This window comes from Amphiprion ocellaris, chromosome 13 (genome assembly GCF_022539595.1).
Source record: "Amphiprion ocellaris isolate individual 3 ecotype Okinawa chromosome 13, ASM2253959v1, whole genome shotgun sequence".
Lineage (NCBI taxonomy): Eukaryota > Metazoa > Chordata > Actinopteri > Pomacentridae > Amphiprion > Amphiprion ocellaris.
In genome coordinates, this window is record NC_072778.1 from 8,061,342 (window position 1) to 8,081,910 (window position 20,569).

The 20,569-nt window shown below is 39.1% G+C and overlaps 1 protein-coding gene across 2 annotated transcripts in view; it reads left to right on the forward strand.

Annotated features, from left to right (window-relative positions):
• fstl5 (follistatin-like 5) overlaps nt 1–20,569 on the forward strand; it is a 183,542-nt gene that overhangs the window by 63,132 nt on the left and 99,841 nt on the right. For both annotated transcript variants that reach the window (XM_035947209.2, XM_023269221.3), the window contains one exon: nt 291–539. In XM_035947209.2, coding sequence (XP_035803102.2) covers nt 291–539 — 249 coding nt within the window. The remainder of the gene's footprint in view (nt 1–290; nt 540–20,569) is intronic.

Genomic DNA, 20,569 nt, shown 5'->3' on the forward strand with positions numbered 1-20,569 from the left:
GATAAAACAAAATGGATTTCTTCGCTCACTCCTACTGTGAAAGCTTTGTGGTGAACTTGACTTGCATAATTTACGGATCTGACTGACACTTGGCGAGCTGAGAAAAACACCCTCCAGTATCAATGAGGATTCCCTGGAGGCCAAAGGAAATGAAAAAGCCTAAATTAGATCCAGCTTGAAACAGGAGCTTAAATCCCGGCTTTCCATCTGTTTTAGGAGAAACACATATAAATCGAAGGCTGAAGTTGACAAAAGTGTAACACTGTTTCTCTCCTTTGTGTTCTCTCCAGGTTTTATGGGGCACAATGGCTATCCAGGTCCGTGTGAGCACAAGTACTGTGGCCTGGGACGCCATTGTGTGGTCAACTATGAGATCGATCAAGGGGAGTGTAAGTGTTTGGATCACTGTAAACCGCACTACAAACCGGTGTGCGGTTCAGATGGGAAGCTGTACCAGAACCACTGCGAGCTCCACCGGGCGTCCTGTCTCCGAGGACACAGGATTACCATCATGCACAGCGAGGAATGCTTCTACAAAGGTGAGAACTCACGTGACCTTTCTCTGATGATGGATGTGTGTGGTGCTGTCCATATTGTATGACTTCCATCAGACCCGTTGTAATGTATGTAAGGTCCTGGTGGCCATGTTACTAATGGGATTTCATTTAATTGAGTGCAATTCCTGCTGTGACAGGCACTAAAAATAGGGGTATATTATTCGATGCACTCACAGTGTGCAAATTTAAAGTAGTTTCTTTCTTTATTTTCAGCATAAACAATGACTGTATTTTGTGGACATGGACTGTGGGCTTGCAAACACACCACTTGAAAATGTGCAAGTGGTGTGTTTGTATAGGAGTAAGAGAAAATGACCTGCTTGCCTTCAAGATTCCCTGAGCAGATATGAAAGCTCAGCCCCTTGGCCAAATTTCCAATATTTCCTAATGGTAGAACAAACGTCAGAGTTCAAAAAGGCTACTTGAAATGTTGTACACCTATCATTTTGCTATTTGAAATGTATGTGCACTTTATCTACAAGGTACACTGCTTTGGCACATTGCATTGGGGTTTTATGTCTGTGTAGATTCTCAGTCATCCAGGTCATGGTAATCATAGGAGCTTCAGTAGAAACCAGCTTGACTTCTTCTGTAGGTTCTTGAACCTACAAGAGAAGTCAAGTGGATTTCTACTGAAGCTCCAACGATTTATTGGGACTTTTGTCACATACAGGCACCCAAAAATGTGATTACTGAAAATCTTTGTGCTGTGTTGTAACTAAATATAGCTTCGCTGCGTTTGGCATGGTTTCCAAAATGGAGAAAGACTGAGAAAATAATGAGGGGGTCAGCTAAGAGGCAGACTAGAAAGCTTTAAAAAATAATTCTGAGCAGTGTATTTATTGTTGAAATGATTAGCCTTCGACAAAACCATGACGTCAATGTTTTAGCATCGCAGCAAAAAGTCTGCTGAGTGGGTCTGACACCAGGTCACTGGCATTTAACGTAACTCACTATGATGCTCACTGAGATGAAGGCAGGAAAAGTGCAGATTCAAGTACAGAAGTCTTCAGATTCTGACAACAACAAGAAACACACTGACAGCTAAAGTTGATTTACCTACCAGCAATAACGTAAACACAAGACAGATTTGTCAGACTCCCGCTCAATGTTGTCAACTCACTGTCCAATCATTAAAATACACATAACTTTAAAACCTCACAGATACCCTGTAAAGTTAGCTGTCAAATCAGCAAATCAATATTGCTTGGGCAGTTTTTAACACTTTATGAGCAGTGGATGTGTTAAAAAAAAAAAAAAAAACAACCAAAAAAACTGTTACATTGTGTTTTTGCTAGCTTTGAGTAGCTGTACTTGACACAAATCCCCCAGAATCGTGTCAAATCTGGCAGAAGCTTGTACACAAAGTACATGTCTGTCCCCCTTAGCAAAATGATGGAGATATACAGCATTTCTCAGTAGCATTATGTGCACCTCCATGCCACCTTTTTCTGCAAATGTGGCTGTAATTAGATTAGATAAAAAAAATTTAAAAAAAAAACAGCATAGGGTTGGAACCCATGCTTGATTTGACATGTAATGTTCCCATTCCAAATTGCATGTGTTCAACAATACACATCTCTTGTCAGAAAAAACTGTACATAGTAAGAGGGAATTTACTGTACCATCTGCATTTTCATCCTGTCACAGAGAAAATAATGATGTTTGGTGAATCCATCTGGGAGTATTGTACAAGGTAAAACATGAAAAGCAGCACCGTAATTAGGAGGGTATCTCCAGCAATGTCAGCAAAACAATTACCATCCCGAGGTAGCTGCATTTTTTAACTGCACATCTAGATACTTAATGCCAAGCACATACAGTAAATCAGGCAACCAAAATACAAAAACATACGACTGCTGCTAAGAAGAACATGCAGACGGCAATGACATTATTTATTGGCAAATACAGTAGTCTATTAACGCCGCACAGTCAATGCAACATAAAGAACAAAGGACATGATGTGAAACCAGTCATACAGCGCTTTGAGTCTGCTTTGGAGGCAGGAGCAGGTGCTAGTGCTGTAGCGCTCATATTTCCCCAGAGAAGGGGGACTGCTCTCTACCATTGATTGTATAAACACACCAATTATTCTTAGTCTCTGGAAACAAGGCTCTTCTCCCTTCTGTAATGCCAGACGGTGGTGAAGTAAGAGCTCCTGACACCCTACACCTTTGTTCCATTCAGGGCAAGGGAATACGTGCGAAATGCTCACAGACAGCATATGCATAATATTCATAAGCGATTGCCTCTGCATTGATTCGACAAGCATTCTCTGCGTCTTGTTAACTTTGAAAAGTAACTTCATAGGAGACTGGGAATGGTTCTTGGATCTCTACTGTTGCACATGAAACTCTCTGCAGTCCCCCTTGCAGAGAGTTTTGGGGCCAACATGTGTGGATTGTAAAACCAAAATAAACAAATCAAACACACGTCCTCCGCTCCAAGTACATGTTCCTCCAGAAGTGGAACGTTCAATTTTGGGACGAACAAAGCCTCACTGCAGGTAGGGAAACATGTACAAGCTTTTTTTTTTCGACAATTCCCCATGCAATACAAGCACACAAAACCGTCTTAAAACTGCATTTTCCTGACTTGGCAAACATTAAGAAGGCAAAAAACATCGCAGGTGAGCCCGTGTTAACAATCACAGCATCTGTTTCATCCCAATCACAGAAAAAGGCATTCAGATCAATGACGCCCCGGTGAGTGACAGTTCTAATCAGCCTTTTTCATGTGCCTCATCCTGTCAGACCACCCCCCTCCCACCTCCCTTGCACCCAATAAGCATCTATTCCAAATGCAGAGTGGGATATTTGACCAATGTCAGGCAATCAATAGCAGATCAACAGGAGCCAAAAGAAGGAATAAAAAAAAAAAAAAAACACAAGCCCTCTTTTTTCCCATCGCATCCCCTGCTCAGTCCAGGTGGTTTTTCTTTTGGCTGTGACTGATGTGTAATCAATTTCTCATTGGACGAGAGCTCCACGGAGAGGACACAAAAGCCTGCTGGAGCGATTAGTAATCTCTGCTATAGGCATTGTTTTCGCCTCAATATTTTCAAATATTTAAAAGCCAAACCATAAATTATAAAGCAGTTGTTTACAGTTATAAGCTTTGCATAGGAAAAAAAACTGACTTACTGCCTAAATATTATGAAGCTGCGGGGAATTTGTTCTTTCTTGCAGCTACTGTGCAAAATGCACCACAGCAGTCAGAGGAAATTAATAATTGAGCAAATGTAATAGAGCTTACAACCAAATCTAGATGTAATTATGATTCAGAGGTTATAAGTGGGTAGAATGGAATGTGCCTGAAATGGCATGTTAAATATATCACTTAATTTTTGTCCTCCAGGTAATGGGTGCAATTTATGCAGCATAAAGGAGATATATAGTTCTTATGGTAGCACAGTAAAACATTTTCTTCACTTCTTTCAGTATTAGTTACCTCAAAAGCTTATTTTTTGGGTCCCAGTTATTGCTCGGAATATCTTAGAGACTTTGATATCTATCTAGCAGCTTTCATTTAAATTTGGCACACAGTTATGAGAGATGAATAAATTTCCATGAAACTAGAGAGAGTCCTTGTCTTAGAGGGATGAAGCTGGTGACCCTCATGATGAATTGTAAATTGGAATTTGTCCAAAATTGCACAACCAGATACCAAAAAAACTAATGTTTCTCTCATCTGCTGTGACTGTCCAGGGCCAGTTAGCAAATGTCAGTATGCTAACATGCTAAACTAATAAAAGCTGCAAAACATCAGCATCATTGTCACTGTGAGCATGTTAGCATGCTGATGCTAACATGTAGCATGTGAGTTCAGCCCCGCAGTGCTGCTAATATACTTATACTTGGATGTGTTGCTTCTAGGTACACTTCCCATTCATTGTTAATGTAAGTAGCCATGCAATGCATTCTGGTAGTAATGTGATGCATTTCAAGGAATGAGGCATCTCACTAGCCATCCACGTTTGCAAGCATTCGTCCAATCAGGTGCCGCCAGTGTTTGAACGGTTGCAGGGGGGTGAAGCCTGCGTTGGTTTGCATTTAAAGAGCAGCTGTTAATCATGAATCGTGACATTACCTAGTTAAACGTCCATCAAGCCTCCCCCCCAACCCCCTCCACATCATAACTTGGTGCTCTCAGCGGTTTCATGTTATTTTTTTAAGCCGAGTCTGTCATTGTAAAGAGAATGGAAAAAAATGTGTAATTTATGTAGTTCCCTGATCCAATTAATAGCACTAAACACAATGCATTCAAGCAGATTTTAATGGGTTCATACTGCCAATTTTTTAATGGCGTATGTGACCTGTTGCTCACTGAATAAACCATTTCTCAGTAATATTCACAGTGACCCCTTTTAAGTGATACAGTTGTCTGTCTCCTCTGGATGTAAATCAGAGGAGTAAGTAAATCAGTATTATTCTGGCGATGTAATTACATGTTAGTGTGTCCTTGAGGACTGAGTTGCTCATGCAGTAGTTGGAATCTGCTTCTATGCAGCAAGTTTGTCATAACAGTAACATAAGGCCCTCCTTCTGTCATTGATTTAAACCCTTAAAACTCATTACTGTGAATCAGAGCTACACATTTTAAAGTTTTTTTTCCTCTAAAATAATTCACTCCTGCCTTAAATAACTTGCATGTAACTCTACATCATTGCTTCCTCTAGAACAGGGGTGTCAAACTCATTTTAGTTCGAGGACCACATACAGCCCAATTTGATCTCAAATGAGCCAGACCAGTAAAATCATAGCATAATCACCTAAAAACAATCACAAATCCAGTTTCCCCCCTTTGTTTTAGCGCAAAAAAGTACAATTCTGAAAATGTTCACATTTAATGAATTATCTTTCTACAAAACGTTATGAACAACCTGAAATTTCTTAAGAAAAATAAGTTCAATTTCAACAATATTATGCCTCAGTTTATCATTTACACATTACAACTTAAAGATCATAGTTTATCTACAAATGCACAAATCATTTAGTCACAGGTATCTGGAACTGAACGATATAGTAGGTCTAGAAATTATTTGAATTTACAGCTTTACAAATTTACATCTTGCAGGTAATGTCTTCTCTGTCATTTTTACACTTTGCAAAGTTGTCCCACAGGCCAGATCGGACCCTCTGGCCGGCCAGTTTTGGCCCACGGGCCATATGTTTGACACCCTTGCTCTAGAATGCATAGATCTACTTATTCCCTGCCTCTCTCTCCACTCATTCCTCCCCACTAACAGCAGCTTGAGCACACTACCTCTTCAACAGCTCTTCCCAGACACTGTAAAGCTACTCCATGTGACACAATGGCAACTTATAATACTGAACCTATTTTGAAGAAGTATGACACAGAAAACCCCTTTTTACGAGGTGACAGGACTGCTACACTGTACTTTCATAAATTGCCATCTCATTTGCAGCTTATTTTGCTCATGACAGGTCGTCTACTTGATACGAAAAACATCACAAACATGCCATCAAGGTAAAAAAAACAACAACTTGATTTTCACCCAAAGGGTCTTTAAACTAGTTGTGTTCAATGACCATAAGCTGTTAAATTCAAAACACAATGCCATAAATGAACTGTCAGTGGCAGATGGATGACATACCGGCTCCACTAATGCTCTGCTGACTGCCACAGACTGGGTCACACCTTCCTTGCTGCTAGATATACAGAAGCTAATAAAATGGCCATCAGTCGGTCACCGATGATCTATTTCCATCATTTATCAGCTGCTTATATTTGGTGACTCTGAACAATCAGTGCAAACCAAGTTTTTATTCACACATTCAGCAGATGTAAAATCGAAGCAAAACCCTCCAGTCTTCTTTTGCACTGCTGCTGATCAAAAATAGAACATTCTCTAGTGCACACACTGAGAAAACTATTTTTTAAAAGGATGCCAATACACATTTGTATTAGTACAGTTATTCACATATTCAGATTTTGCTCAGGCACTGTATGAAACTGCTGCAAAGTTAGAATCTGTTTGCCTTTAGCATGCTGTTTTCCAAAATACTGTAGTACCGCAGCAGAAAGCGATCATGCTGTATCTTTCATTCATTCACTAATAGAAGCTGTGAGATTGTACTATTATTTACTGTACTCAAATACCACAGTGGTGTCTTAAGGAGACCGCATATCATGAGAAGACAAGCTCAGGGTGTCTCTTGATCACTGAAGAGATTCTGCTTCATAATAATTTGATAGACAGACAATTAGTCCCCTGGGCAAATTTAAACTTGGAGCTATTGGAAACGATTGCTTTTGAAGTGACATCCATATGCAAAGAGGTTGAGTCACTATTGGTTCTGGTCCCAGCTGGATGGGTCTATGCTGGAAATGGACAGGCCTTGTCAACCAGACCTTCACTGTGCCTCTTATCTACTATGGAAGACAGGATAAAAAATGACAGCCATGTGTTGACTGAAGCTTCTCATTAGCACCGGGGAGAGCATATGACCCCCATTTTCCCCATGCGCTGCATGGCAACTTAACCAGGATCGGATCTGATTGAAAATTAAGTGGTGCACAAAAGCCTGTCCAATCTGCGGAGGGCAATGTGCGCATGAAGGCGAGCAATGTCTGCAGCAAGCAACTGCCACAAGCGGAGGCAATTAGGGCTAAGGTTGCACCACATAAAGCGAGTGGTTTCAGTGCATTCACCACATCCAATTATGTGGGAGATCATGCATTTAGAAAACCTTCAGACATTTGGCTCCGAATAATACCTCCATGCCAGAGCGTCTCAATTTTGTATTTACTACTTACTGTATCATTGCATTGCATCATTAACTTTGCTATTGCACCATGCCGTAAGATGGATCAAAGTTTGACTCGTCTTTGTTTAAACACGGTGATGAGCTAAGGTTATTGCATTACATCATACCTGAATGAAGTGAAATGGTCTGCTGCAGGATTTGGATGGTTGCATAAAACACCGGCTGGAACATCTCAGGGGACATTTGTCCTCCAACACTATCAAATAAAAAAACTAAAGATGCAGCCCCAAGTAGAAATAAACGCTGCTGCGATTCCCGTGTTTGTGTGCAAGATCATCTGGTGAAATCAGGTAATTTTTTGGCTGTTTCAAAGGACGTTGGATCACAGTGAATGTAAAAATACAGTCAAATGTGCTTTGAAAAACAAGCTTCATGAGTCAGAGTTTCCAGATCTTACTCAACACATAAACTACTGGTCAAAAGTTTGGGGTCACCCAGGCAATTTCATGTTTTGCATAAAAACTCACACTTTTATTCATCTGCTAACATAATTGCACAAAGGTTTTCTAACCATCAATTAGCCTTTCAACACCATTACCTAACACAATGTACCATTAGAACACAGGAGTGATGGTTGCTGGAAATGTTCCTCTGTACCCCTATGGAGATATTCCATTAAAAATCAGCCGTTTCCAGCTAGAATAGTCATTTACCACATTAACAATGTCTAGACTGCATTTCTGATTAATTTAATGTTATCTTCACTGAATTTTTTTCTTTTCTCTAATTTTCTAGTGTAATTAGACAGATAAATCTTAAAAATGGAACCCGTGTAAAGTTACTCCTCTGTTTTCAGCAGAATAATCTCATTCTACATGCGTGATGAGGGGCAGTAATACTACTGTGAACCATTCTACTATATTCTGTGTAGTGCAACAGCTGGTGCATTTCACCCAAAGCACTGAACCTAATACTTGAAGATTTTAACCGTGTCTCCCTAACACAGTATTTGACAAACTTTTACTAATATGCAACTTGTCCATCCAGTCAGGATAAGATGTTATATGCTCCCTTAACTGTATAAAGATAACAGAGATCCAAGCCCAATCCCCCTGAACTCCCTTAGGTTCTTCTGACCACAACTGAATGCTCCGTAAAAGAGGAAAATCAGACCAAAGAGGTAAAAATTCAGTGCCGCTTTGAGACTGGGAGATGTTCAAAGACTCTTGCAAGGACATCGATGGACTCACTGATGTAATCTGTTCTACCTTTTTTGTGAGAATATGATTGTTCCAACTTAGAACTTTAAGGTTCACGCCTGTAACAAACCTCGGATGTGTAAGGCAGTTAAATTTACTCTACAGAAGAAGAAGAAGAAGAGGTTTATCTATTAAGGCGCAGCTTCTGAAATAATGCAGCCAAAAGGGAGGTGAAACTGAAAATTTAAAAGAGGTAGACAGAAGTATAAAGCTTGGTCTGGTGTGAAAACAGTTGCAGGCTTACAGCAAAGCAAGAACCGAACTAACATTACTATGGATGACTTTAGGTTAGATAGGGAATTTTCCAACTCCGTTAATAGAGTCTACTCGAGGTTTCATCAGTTTCACTTTAGTGATAAAGTGGCAGACTTTGCCTGTAAAATCCATGATAACCAGCACTAGAGCTCATGCATTTGCCCTATAAATTACCAGAAAAAAAAGTAAAATGGTCATTTCCATTTCCACAAGAGCAAGCTAACAAATTGCCAAATCAGAGGCAAAATATGCTTGCATAGAAACCAGAGAAAAGCAGCAATTTTTCAAATGTGAAAGGCTAAAATCTTTCGAGAGTAAGCTGAAAGGGCCTCCCTCACTCTAGAGAAAAATAAGAGCCCTTATGATCTGGACAATATCACTGGCAAATTGCTGAAGTTTTGTGGAAGACAATTAAACTCTGTCTTCTGTGATATTTTCAACATGTACCAAACCTATGGGAGCTGATCACCTCTCTGTTCCTAAGGACAGAAGGTCCAAAACTTTTAATGACTACACGCCTGTCATTCTCACTTTCATTTCACATAAAAACCTCTGAAAAGCTTGTGAAGACAGAGCATGTTGGAGAAGCTAAGCGTGCATTAGAGCTTATGCAGTTTGCCTATAGGTCACGTCACACAGAGGAACTGAGGATGCTACAATCACACTACTTAGCCTTTTCTTCAAACACCTAGACAGGAATAAAATCCATGCTAGATTGATATTTGCTGTTTTTTTCTCTCAGCTCCAGCACGACCCAACACCACATTTCAGCAATTAGGCTGATGGAGCATTTTGAGTTGACTCACACTCTGGTGGGTTGACTTTTGAATTTTTTTCACGAACAGACGTACAAAGGGTGAGAGAAAATGGCATTTGATTAGATTCATTACCTTCTCCTTCTGGTGCATTCCGGGGCTGCGTTCTCTCACTTTTACTTGATATATTCCGTGCACAAATATGTGTCAAAGATGACTAAAACATACTGAAATTTGCATATGTCTCGGTAATTGTGTGTCTGCTACATGACATTGAGTCCAGCCATGGATCAGCCAGTGATGAATTTGTGACCTGGTGGATGTGAAGAATCTTTCTTGGAGCTAAACATGTAAACAAGCAATGTGATCATAGGATTAAGAACTTGTGGTTCAATCGATGAGATTGCGATCCTTAAAGATGGCTGTAGGAAGCTACATGTATCAGGGGATAGTCAAAGGCTCTTACTTTGCCTTTGAGAAGAATTTTGAGGCAGTGGATAAAAGGGACGTCAGTGTTTGCTTTGTCTCAGAAAACTGTCCAGTTTTCTCACAGATAAAACCATCTTTTATTTGGCCTTTGTGTATCTATCTTGTCTTTGTCCCTTGTGTCATGGTTTTGGTAATCAGTCTCTGGAAAGCAAAAATTGTCTGAATCAAATTGTCAGGTCTTCACCTCTCAGTGCTGCAGGGTGAGGTGAGATCTATTCTTAAAGACTGTTGCAGCTTCTTTGCTACGGGTGTCAATTTGTGACCCTTATGTGGAAAACAAAACAGTACAGAAAAGCTTTGTTCCTGCGGCCATTCCACTACAAAATAAATACTTTACATAATTACAATACCAGTGCAGCTGCTTGATCACCTAGAATGTTTTAATGGTCTGTACTGCTAATGTCTCTGTGCCTTCGGCCTGCGTCTGTTAAGTTAGATCACTACTCTCTGTAAGGATACAGTTACCGATTATCTTTATTATCAGGTATTCTGCTGATTAGCATTTAATCATAATATCACTTGCCCTGTAATTTATCAGAAAAAAAAAAAGCAAAATGACCATTTCCATTTCTATGACAAGCCAACAAACTGCAAAAAACCAAAAGGTAAATATGTTCAAATAGAAATGCACATTTTCAGATGTGAAAGGCTAAAATCATATATATATGTATATTTTTAATTTATGTTCTCAAGTCAACTGATTGATTTGATTAGTTTGACTTGTCAGTTAATGAATTAATACTTTTAGTTTGGATTCATTGGCTTTTGGCAACGGTATTATGAACAAAGAAGGGCTTAAGCTAAACTACTTTGCTATATTTTCCATACATTGTACAAAAAAACAACTGTACACAACATGTACAAACTGAAATAAAATTACATATAGAAGGTCTGACATCTGAAGTTATGCTCGTGATGATAGTGCTGTTTTTAACAAATGTTTGCATTTACAATATTAGTAATTACTCTGTGTGGTGTACATTAGTATGTACATCCTGAGTTTTGCAGAGAAATCATGAGGGATGTGAAACTTACAATGACTGGCAGGTTGCTGAAATACAATCTAATGGAGAGAAAGAAAGACAGAAAGGGTCAGAAAATCCTTTGTGAATGAGAAAATACTTATGATTTTAAATAATAATTCGGAGAGAAAACTTAATTCACATTTGACATTAATGAGGGCTTGTTCCTCACCAGTGAACCTCTGTCTGTGTGTGAGATTTATTAGCTGCTCGAGTTATTTATTTAGAATGTGAAAGCAGAATCACAGTCTCTCGTGTATCTCCTGTCTAACTTGGCTGTCACACAGAAGAAATGTGGTTCAGGGGTTGGATGTCATTTGGGTTATGAAGTCAGCATTTATATTATTCCAGGTATCACTTACATTACTCAGTCATTGGCTGATTAGTGTCCAGCTATGCAGCCATCCATTGTGTCCTACATTCGCACTACAGAGGATGACGAATGTTTACAAGCATTTAGTGCAGCGCTAATTTTTCAGGGGCTTAGCTTATATTCAAAAATCAATTACGACCTCTACTTCCCAAACAAATCACAGATGGATCGCTTAAGCCCTTATGCAGGCACACAAAGTATTACAGTCTTCAATATATCAGTTGTCTTTCCAGTAACTTTTTTTTTCAAGTGCTGTAGAAATTTTTAAAAAATCAAGATTTATTTTATTCATCTCTTATATTAATTTAGCGCCATCAGTTAATGGTGAAATGTTGTGGATATGCATCAACAAACAGACGGGTGTATGTAATGTAATGTGTGCATCGTTTCCATTTTGAACATGTTCCTTTCAAAACACAAACACACCTTGCTGTTGCTCAGTTACTACTGAACCGCACGGTTCCATCTTCAACTTTGCACCAAACTAAGCTTCTAGGCTGTAATTAGGCTGTTTATAAAAGTGGGGCTTGCTGAAGTACAGTGCTTTTGTTGTTAGCTGCTTCCCTGTCATTCTCAGTAGAACAAACTCTTTGTGGACGACTCCCCTGGGCTCTGCCAAGAAAAACATGCTCATGAAGCATCATAGCTTCCGGCCTCCAGAGACCTTCTACCTTAACGATGTGTCTGCGTCTCTCCCACTGGAGAACCACTCCAAGGAGATCAGCTTGTGTACAGTAAAGGGCTTCAGAACCTCCTGTGTGTTCCTGCTTTCTTTTAATGACTCTGTGGCGCCATCAATGCAGCGACCTCTGCATGAGACCTGGCACTGTCATTGGCAGCCGTGCCAAAGAACAAGCTCCTCATTAAAATCTAGACCTGTGAACCATTAAGTTTCCAAGGACGTCCAAACCATTGTCAGCTGCAGGGTCTTGGTGCCAGTCATCTCTGAAGTTACATCATGATGCGCTTTATTGATGAAAGGTTGTGATCTAAAATGAGGCAGATGTCTTTGAGACCAACTTAAAAAGCACATATGTAAAAGTCTTCCTGTAGAAAAAAAATGTCGGGTATTTAATTACAGGTAAGAGTAGGCTCTATACTCTTTTGTTTTGTAGATGTTGAAAAATATCCTTGAAATAAATTTTCTGAAGCATTATTCTGAGTATTGGACATGCCGTGTCAAGGCTACAGCAACTAAATGTTGAATTCTGCAGTACTCAGGGCAGAGGAGATTAATGTTCCAGTTCAATCTATCCAGATTATGTGCTCATCTGCTGTGTATCAGATCAGTTGATGCAGGATCAGATTGGGTTTTTTGTAACTAAGAACAGCCACACACACACAGAGGTACTACAGAGGCTGTCGACTATCTTTGGTGTGAGTAAACATATACCACAAAGAGACAAGCTTACATGCTATCACATTTTTGTGCATTTGTTACTCTGAAAATGGATATTTATTACAAAAGCCTTATCACAGTCAAGGAAGTGACAAAATAAGGGCAAACAAGCCATTACCTAAAAGATAAAGATACTAAAAGAGCAACATATCCTCTGCCTTGCAAACCCGCCGCTCAATCCCAGTTGTCATTTTCCATTTTAAATGGTCAGTAAGAGAATTAATGTTTGGCACAATACAGAGAATGGAGAAATACAAGGCCAGGTTTGTGACTTCATATTTGAAAGAATGCACTGAAATTACTTTTTGGAACAGGAGCAAATGCTGCATCCATGGCTCCCTTCGCCACATATTAATAGGAGCTGTTTAAAAGGTCTATTATCTGGAGCAATGACACTGCATATTCACGCGTCCCTTTCTAGTGGACAAATCAATGTTTCACAAAATTTGGTCATCGAAAGACTTTGAGAAACAGAACACAGCCGTGCTAAATCGGCGTCGAAGCATTAAAATGAAACAAAGATGTCGCTTTTTTTTTTCTCCATTGATTTTTTTAGCTTTTTCCTCTGACACGGACATCTGCTAATGACAGTCATATCACTGAATACATGACACCACTGGCCTCCGTTATTACTGAATGAAGACAGATGCAGTGGAAAAACAGTGCAGAAGCATTGCATAGCTGTAGGGACTAGCACTGGCCCATTTGTTGAAAGCTTTTTTGGTAAGGGAAGTATCAGAGCACAACAGTCTCATGACTCCGTGTCTTGGTTTGCAGGAATAGCTCTTCACAGGCAGCAGTAAGAAAGATGCACTGGAGACAGAAAGAGTGTAGCAAACATTAATACTCATGAAATTAGGTCCACAAGTGAAAAATGCAGCGAGGATGAAATGTTATGTCAAGGTGAATCTGTGATCTCATTGTTCTCTGATTAAAGGCATTTACTGTATATTTCACACTTAATTTGTGCTGTGTGATAAAATGTGATCAGTTTTCTGCCACAGTCACCAGCGGGACTCAGATGTATTGTAGATCAGAAGGCAGCATTACTAACACCTGCAATTTTGGACTGAGTTGTACAAAACATATCGGTATGTATGATACTGTAGGAATTGAAAAATGTGAAAACGAGGGTAAGAAGTCACTGGAGATGGTGAGCTAATATTTACTGAAGGCCGGGGCCTGGAGCAGCTTTCCCTTGTGCTGTTTGACAAGGATGAGCAGCTACAGTAGTCTAATTTTAAAGGCGGCGGGTTCAGCTAGTTTATTCACAGCCCTGACTCCTGTCAAAGTGACAAAACACTGAACCTCGAGACTTACCAGCTAAATTAGCTGCTAAGTCATTGGTTATAGGTCTATATGGCAGCTCCTGCCATAAATAGGTTTCATCACAAGCTCATACAGTCAGTATCAGCAGTAAATCACTCATTTCTGAGTTGCTCATATTCTTTATGTCGAAGGTCTATTTCCCAAAAGCAACTGAAAGCGAAAAGTCCATGATCCAAATGTGACCAATTAGTCCCAATGTCACTAAAAAAAAGTGACTGGCAGGTCATTTAATGCTGGGTTCAACGGATAGAACTTTCACCTCACAGCAAGAAGGACCTGGAATATGGGCCCAGCTAGAGTCTTGTAGAGCTTGTAATGTATAAAATTCATGTTTGTGTACGTTTTTTTCCCCCTACAAACCAAACAACATGCAGTTTAGATGTTTGCAGTCTCAGATAGTGAGACCTGTGTCCATAACGCTGTGTCAGCTCTGGAGAAGGATCTGCCTGCACCTCATTATCATTCTGCTATGGGGGACAAAAATCCTGGTGTGTTTGTATTTCTTTAACCCTTGTGTTGTCCTGCGGGTCAAAATTGACCCGTTTTAAAATTTGAAAATGTGGGAAAAAAAAAATATTTTCATAGTGAAACTTCTGATGTCCACATTTTCAACATTTTTGGAAAATCTTTGAACATTTTCTAGTGGAAAAAAAGAAATGTTAAAAAAAATGTTTCTTAAGAACATTCCACTGGATTTTGGTTGATTTTTTTGTGAATGTTCTTAAAGAAAATATTAGAAGTTTTACTGATATATATGTAATCACTTTAGAAATTTTTAGGATTTTTTTGGAAGATTTTTACTCATTTTTTGAAAATAATTACAAGAATTTTGTTGCCAAATTTTGGGGATTTTTTTTTCTAAAAATAAAATTTTTAAGGGAAACTTTTAAGGAATTATTGGAATTTTCTTCCTGAAGGTTTTGAAAATTTTCCGAAATTTGGGGAATTTTTTTGCTGAATTTTTGGATTTTTTTTAAGACAAGGAAACAATATGTTTTGGTGCCCGTAAATGAGGACAACAGGAGGGTTAAACTAATCACAGTCTGTGCCACGCCTATTGCCACTGCAAAACAGTGACATTTGCATGCATGGAAGTAAGCACTGTTACTAAAATGACTAATACACTGAAGAAGAAAAAAACATGTGGGCCTCCCTCAGCAACCCAAAGTGTCAGCAAAGCTTGTCATTTTCAGCATGCAGGTCGCTGTGTAGATGTTGTTGTTTACCAGAGCAAATTTTGAAAACAGCAGCATACAGATAGCAGAAAGAAATGAGAATGGCAAATGAAATGTGCAATGGAAATGGCAGGCTAATAACCAGAAGCCTGCATTATGTGAATGGGATTGTGACAAATGTAAATATATGTGATACTTCATGAAGTAGTTATTTGGATTATTTGTAAGTTTTCAAACATAAAAGTACATAGAACAGCACTGCACACTTGAGTCTAAGTAAATACAGCTATTAAAAGTAACTGAGGAAATTATTTTGCTTGGAAAACCTTGCTGACCTGTTTTGCACTGGGCTGTTTCCATGTCATCCAACTTCCTCCTCTCGGTTATGCAGAGTCTCCATCAGCCGTCCAGCAGTAATCTGCAGCAGAGTCATCATGAAGAACTGTGATGAAGAGATGTGCAGGACACTGGACATTAGCAATGTCATCCCATACTTTAATTTGATCCATAATTGTCAGTGTGCCCTTGACTCCAGTAAACATGATGGGCTTTACTGCCAGTCGTTTTTCTAATGTGGTTTTAATCTCATATGGCATAAATGCTCCTTTCCTTGATCTGTTGTTTTCAGTGACCATATATTGTGCTCATAAATTTTTCCCTTATGTTTGGATGCAGTTGTTTTCTTCTTTGGTGGTGGTCTTATAGGGGGAGTGCTGATGTAATTACAGAGCAATAACACCTGCATAGGCTGTCATAGTTTCTACTCAGTTAACAACAACCATGATGATTGAATGACAGCGAGTTTACTTTGCTATAAGCTGCTCACCTTATCTACATTATCGATATTATATATTATGCAACAATAACTGGAAGTTCTGTGGTATATTGAACTCTATGCATCTCTTTATTTAATATGTGCAGCGTGCGTTCTGTCTCTCCCTCCTGTCTGTCAATATTACAGCATTGATTAAATCACCTCATGTAGCTCTGTTTGTGTGTACAGCAGCCACGTATATAGTGTACTGGAAAACAAAACACACTTTTTAAAAAGCAGCTGTTTACATTTGGCTCATTGATCCATAAAAAATTGAGGTGGCTGGGGCTGAATACAGACCATGTTCTCAAAATTATACAGTTTTGATTCAGTTTGTACCAGTTCCATGATCTCTCTGCCTATATCTATAATAAATATGTATTAGGGCTGTTTTTTAGTAAAGAACATTTGTGATTTTTTTCCACAAAAAGACTTTTTTTTATTTAGCGTGCATTTCACTTTTCACTTCCTTTTTTTAAACTATCTGTACGTTCTTCGAACACAATTCATCTGCTTTGCACTGCATCAGAGGACTAAGATTAAGACTAGACCGTGGTGGTTTGTGATATAGTGTGTTGACTGTGTTTGTTTACAGGGCTTCATTATAAGCATGTCTCAGAGGCACTGTGAAAGAAATTACCATATCTAACTCGAAATCAAAGAAAAACATATTTAACAACAGTGGATTGTCTAAATGTGTATCTATTACCGGAGAAAGGGTCATTCAATACAAAAATGAACAAAAAACAAAAAGAAAAGCCCACACAGGATCTATAAATAAACAGTCTGAGGACAGTTCGAGGTCTAACCCGAAGAGGGACGTCCGTGTGGGCTCGAACTGTAAACTGAACATAAACATGGATTTTGGCGAGAAGCTGAGTATGAAAGACAAAAAAACTAAAATACAAACGTGTTGGTGTAGAGATGCCTTTTTTTTTATTGAACTAGCTGGATTTTTCATTTCATTAATCATTATTCATTACAGTGAAAATAGATATTTATTCATATTCTTTATTTTTTTGGCAAAACTCGGCAGTGAAGAGATAACGGCAACAACAAATCATAAATATTACATAAAAACTTTGAGCGGCATTGATTTGGCAAAACAAGAAGTTGGGTTTTCACACTAAAACATACCCTGGTTATGTTTGAAAGAAATGTTTTAACTACAGTGCCTCACACTGCCAGAGTCTAAAATAATATCTGTCATTATTTTTCGGACTCATTGCACCCCTACCGTATGACTACAGAAGCGTATCTATTTATACGCAGCACTAATTAATACTGTTTAATGCTGTTTCTGTAGAGTCCAGTTCCATGTGTACAACATCAGAACCCCTGCAGGTTTGTGCACCTCAAGACAAGGAACTGGTGTCTTTGATCGATGGATTTATTTATAGCTTGCTCAGCTTCAAAGCAACCTATATTCATTTGCATGTTCATAATGTGCCTAAAATGGCCAATTATTCCATCAAAGGCGTGTGCAGAGGACTGGGCCATGGATCCCAAACAATCATATGACAAATTAGCCAATTAAACATGTTTGATGTTTCTCCCCCCTGTAGTGCTGACTAAGAGGTTGACCATGCAGAATAATTTCACTAATGTTCACAAGAGGAGTTTCTCAAAAAGATAGCATTAGTCGCATCTACAATTACTAAATGCAATTTATTAAAAGGATGGGAAATTTAAGGACCCAACATCTGAGATCCACAGCAGGTTTTTATTACTGTTTCTGTCTTAATTTTTTTTTTAAATTAAATATAGGGTGTGAATTAAAGTACATTTAATTCACATTTGTTTTGACCTCACTGTTTTCCTTGCGTCCTCTAAAACCTTCCAATAGGTCTGCAATTTTTATATAACTCCTTAAAAACTCTTTAGGCTGTTGATAAATAGGCCAATTGAATCCTGTTGCAGGTTTGTTGACTTTAAGTGATTGGACTCCAGTCTGCACAAGATGGCTTTCCATTAAAGTATTGGTTGAAAGCCCTTTTCCTGCACAGGCCATTATCCTGAAAAGTTTTCATCTTATTATTGCTCCCTGCATTTTGTTCCTCCTTTGTTTCCACCTACTTTGTCCGTCGTGGATATGAAGCCTTTGAACAATTTGGCGAAATAAAAGTGAACAATAGCTGCCAACATCGCTTGAAGCAATGTGCTGTGAGTAAGTCATAGATACAGAGAAGGAGAGTGTGTGGATGGGAGAGGGTTGACTGGGTTGCAGTGTTGTGGGTGTCTTCTAATATCAAAGCAGTGACTTCGTTCTATGTTTAGTGCAACTCATCTGACCCAGTGACATGACAAATGTGTTGGATATTCAGGTGCTGGACAATATAAAAGGAGCAAGGTATCGGTGTAGAAGAAGAAAAGAGAAACATTGCTGTTTAATACAAGCTGACGGCCATCTTTTCTCATTGGCCTCAGGAAGGAAATCTGCTCCAAACAATTAGCATCCACATAAGCAACAGAATGCTGTCATTAACAAACTATGTTATCTCTGTGCTTTAGGTTGGAAAATGTAATGTGAGTTGTTTGTTTTTTGCCAAGCAATCCATTGCAAACTAGCTGGATGGCTGTTATTAGAGACATAATTAATGGGAGTATTTTTTCTTTGACATCAAACTTGATTTGGAAGACTGATTCTCTGTACCTTCACAATGAGATTTTTGAAACAGCTGAAGAACTAAACCTGGCAGTTCATTTATTTTTTACCACTGAAAGAGCAGATGACAGAAGGAGTCTGACCATACACAACAATACGCTACAGCATTAAAACTACTGACAGGTGAAATGGATGCCAATGATTATCTCAGGATGATGTAAACTCTGCTGGGAAACCTTCAGTCCCGACATTAATGCAAACGTTACTTCAAAACGTAGCACCGACCCCATGACAGCGTCCTCCCCCAGTAAGACACCGCATCCTACCACACATCAGGAACGGCTCGAGGATCATGACCAAGAGCTTCATGTGTTGACCTCGTCTCCCTACTACCTGAATCCCAATCTTATTGAGCCTTCAAGGGATGCACTGGAGACCAATCCACAAACACACACAACCCACATAGCTTAAAGGAGACACCGCCGACAACCCCAGCCAGACACGACAGGACACCTTTAGAGGCTCTCTGTCAATGTCCTCATGGCCTACAACTGTTCGGGGGATCTAAAAAATGAGATATTTTACTCATTACAGGAACTTATGGGCTGTTATTGGGTTGAACTAGTTTGACTAAGCCTGAAATTGGTCACTCACTTGCAATGGCTTTGCACTTTCCTTCCGCTACCTAAGCGTTGCTGTTTTCTTCGGCACAGGAAACAACAACAACCTGTAAACAGCAACCTACCACTCTGAAAATTTCAAGTTTTTTGCACATTAAGGCAGCTCTGTTATTTTTTTCAGTGGATTAGTCATTTTAGTCACATTTCTCACCTCTCTGCATGCAAATGTTCCACCAAACAATTCTGTCATTTTTTTGAGTGAACTACGAAGCCTCGTCCTTCGTTTAGCCATGGCCCATAATGACTTCAGTTTAAAGAAGGCGTGTTTTTTACCCTATAGCAACATGATAGTGTGGTGCAGCTCGACTATTGTGTTCTGGGCTGACAAAGTGAGACTAGATTGCACTACCTTTACACCGACTGCAAAAACTATGCCTGTAGAACCTCATTCAGCACCAGTTTTAGAGGACCATATTTCATCAAAGAATCAGAAGTCTTCTCCACTTAAACACCACCATCTTTAATGTAAAATTCACATATAGGATAACATAACAAATCTTGCTTTGCTCTGTTTCCTATGTGCTTAAAGAACTGGAGTTAAGTCCAGTACTTATGATTTGTAGTTTTATGGCGCATTTGGAGTTAAAGCTGCAGTCAAATTTGTCACATCTTACAGTGGAATAGAAAGAGAAAGGCTAAATGGGAAAATGAAGGGGTTGTTCCAGTGAACCTTTGAATTACCATCAGTTCCTGCAGTTAAAACCTGCCAAATATTAAGCAGGGGGTTTTCAGGTTGCGGCTAAATGGTGTCTAATATGATCTCCGTCAGCAAATTTGCTCAGCTGTCAAGGAACTATAAATGTTCAAAATGACCATTATTCTGAGCAAACTGCATTTGCTGGTCCAGCTCCAGAGTAAGTGGGCACTGAGTGGGAATTGTTAATTATATGAAAAACTGTAGTCCAAAATGACTATAGAGTGTATATCCTCATAGAAACGAGCTTTAGACTGTCTCATAAGCAGTGAAATAATCTCCAAAAACTCATCATGACATAACCAAATGTTTAATGAGAAAAAAGGATTCATTGCATCAGCTAAATGATGCCATATTTTGGTGGCCAAGAAGATATTATTACATATTATTGATGGAGCTTTAAAACTCATCCGCTAGCTTAGTGTAATAATT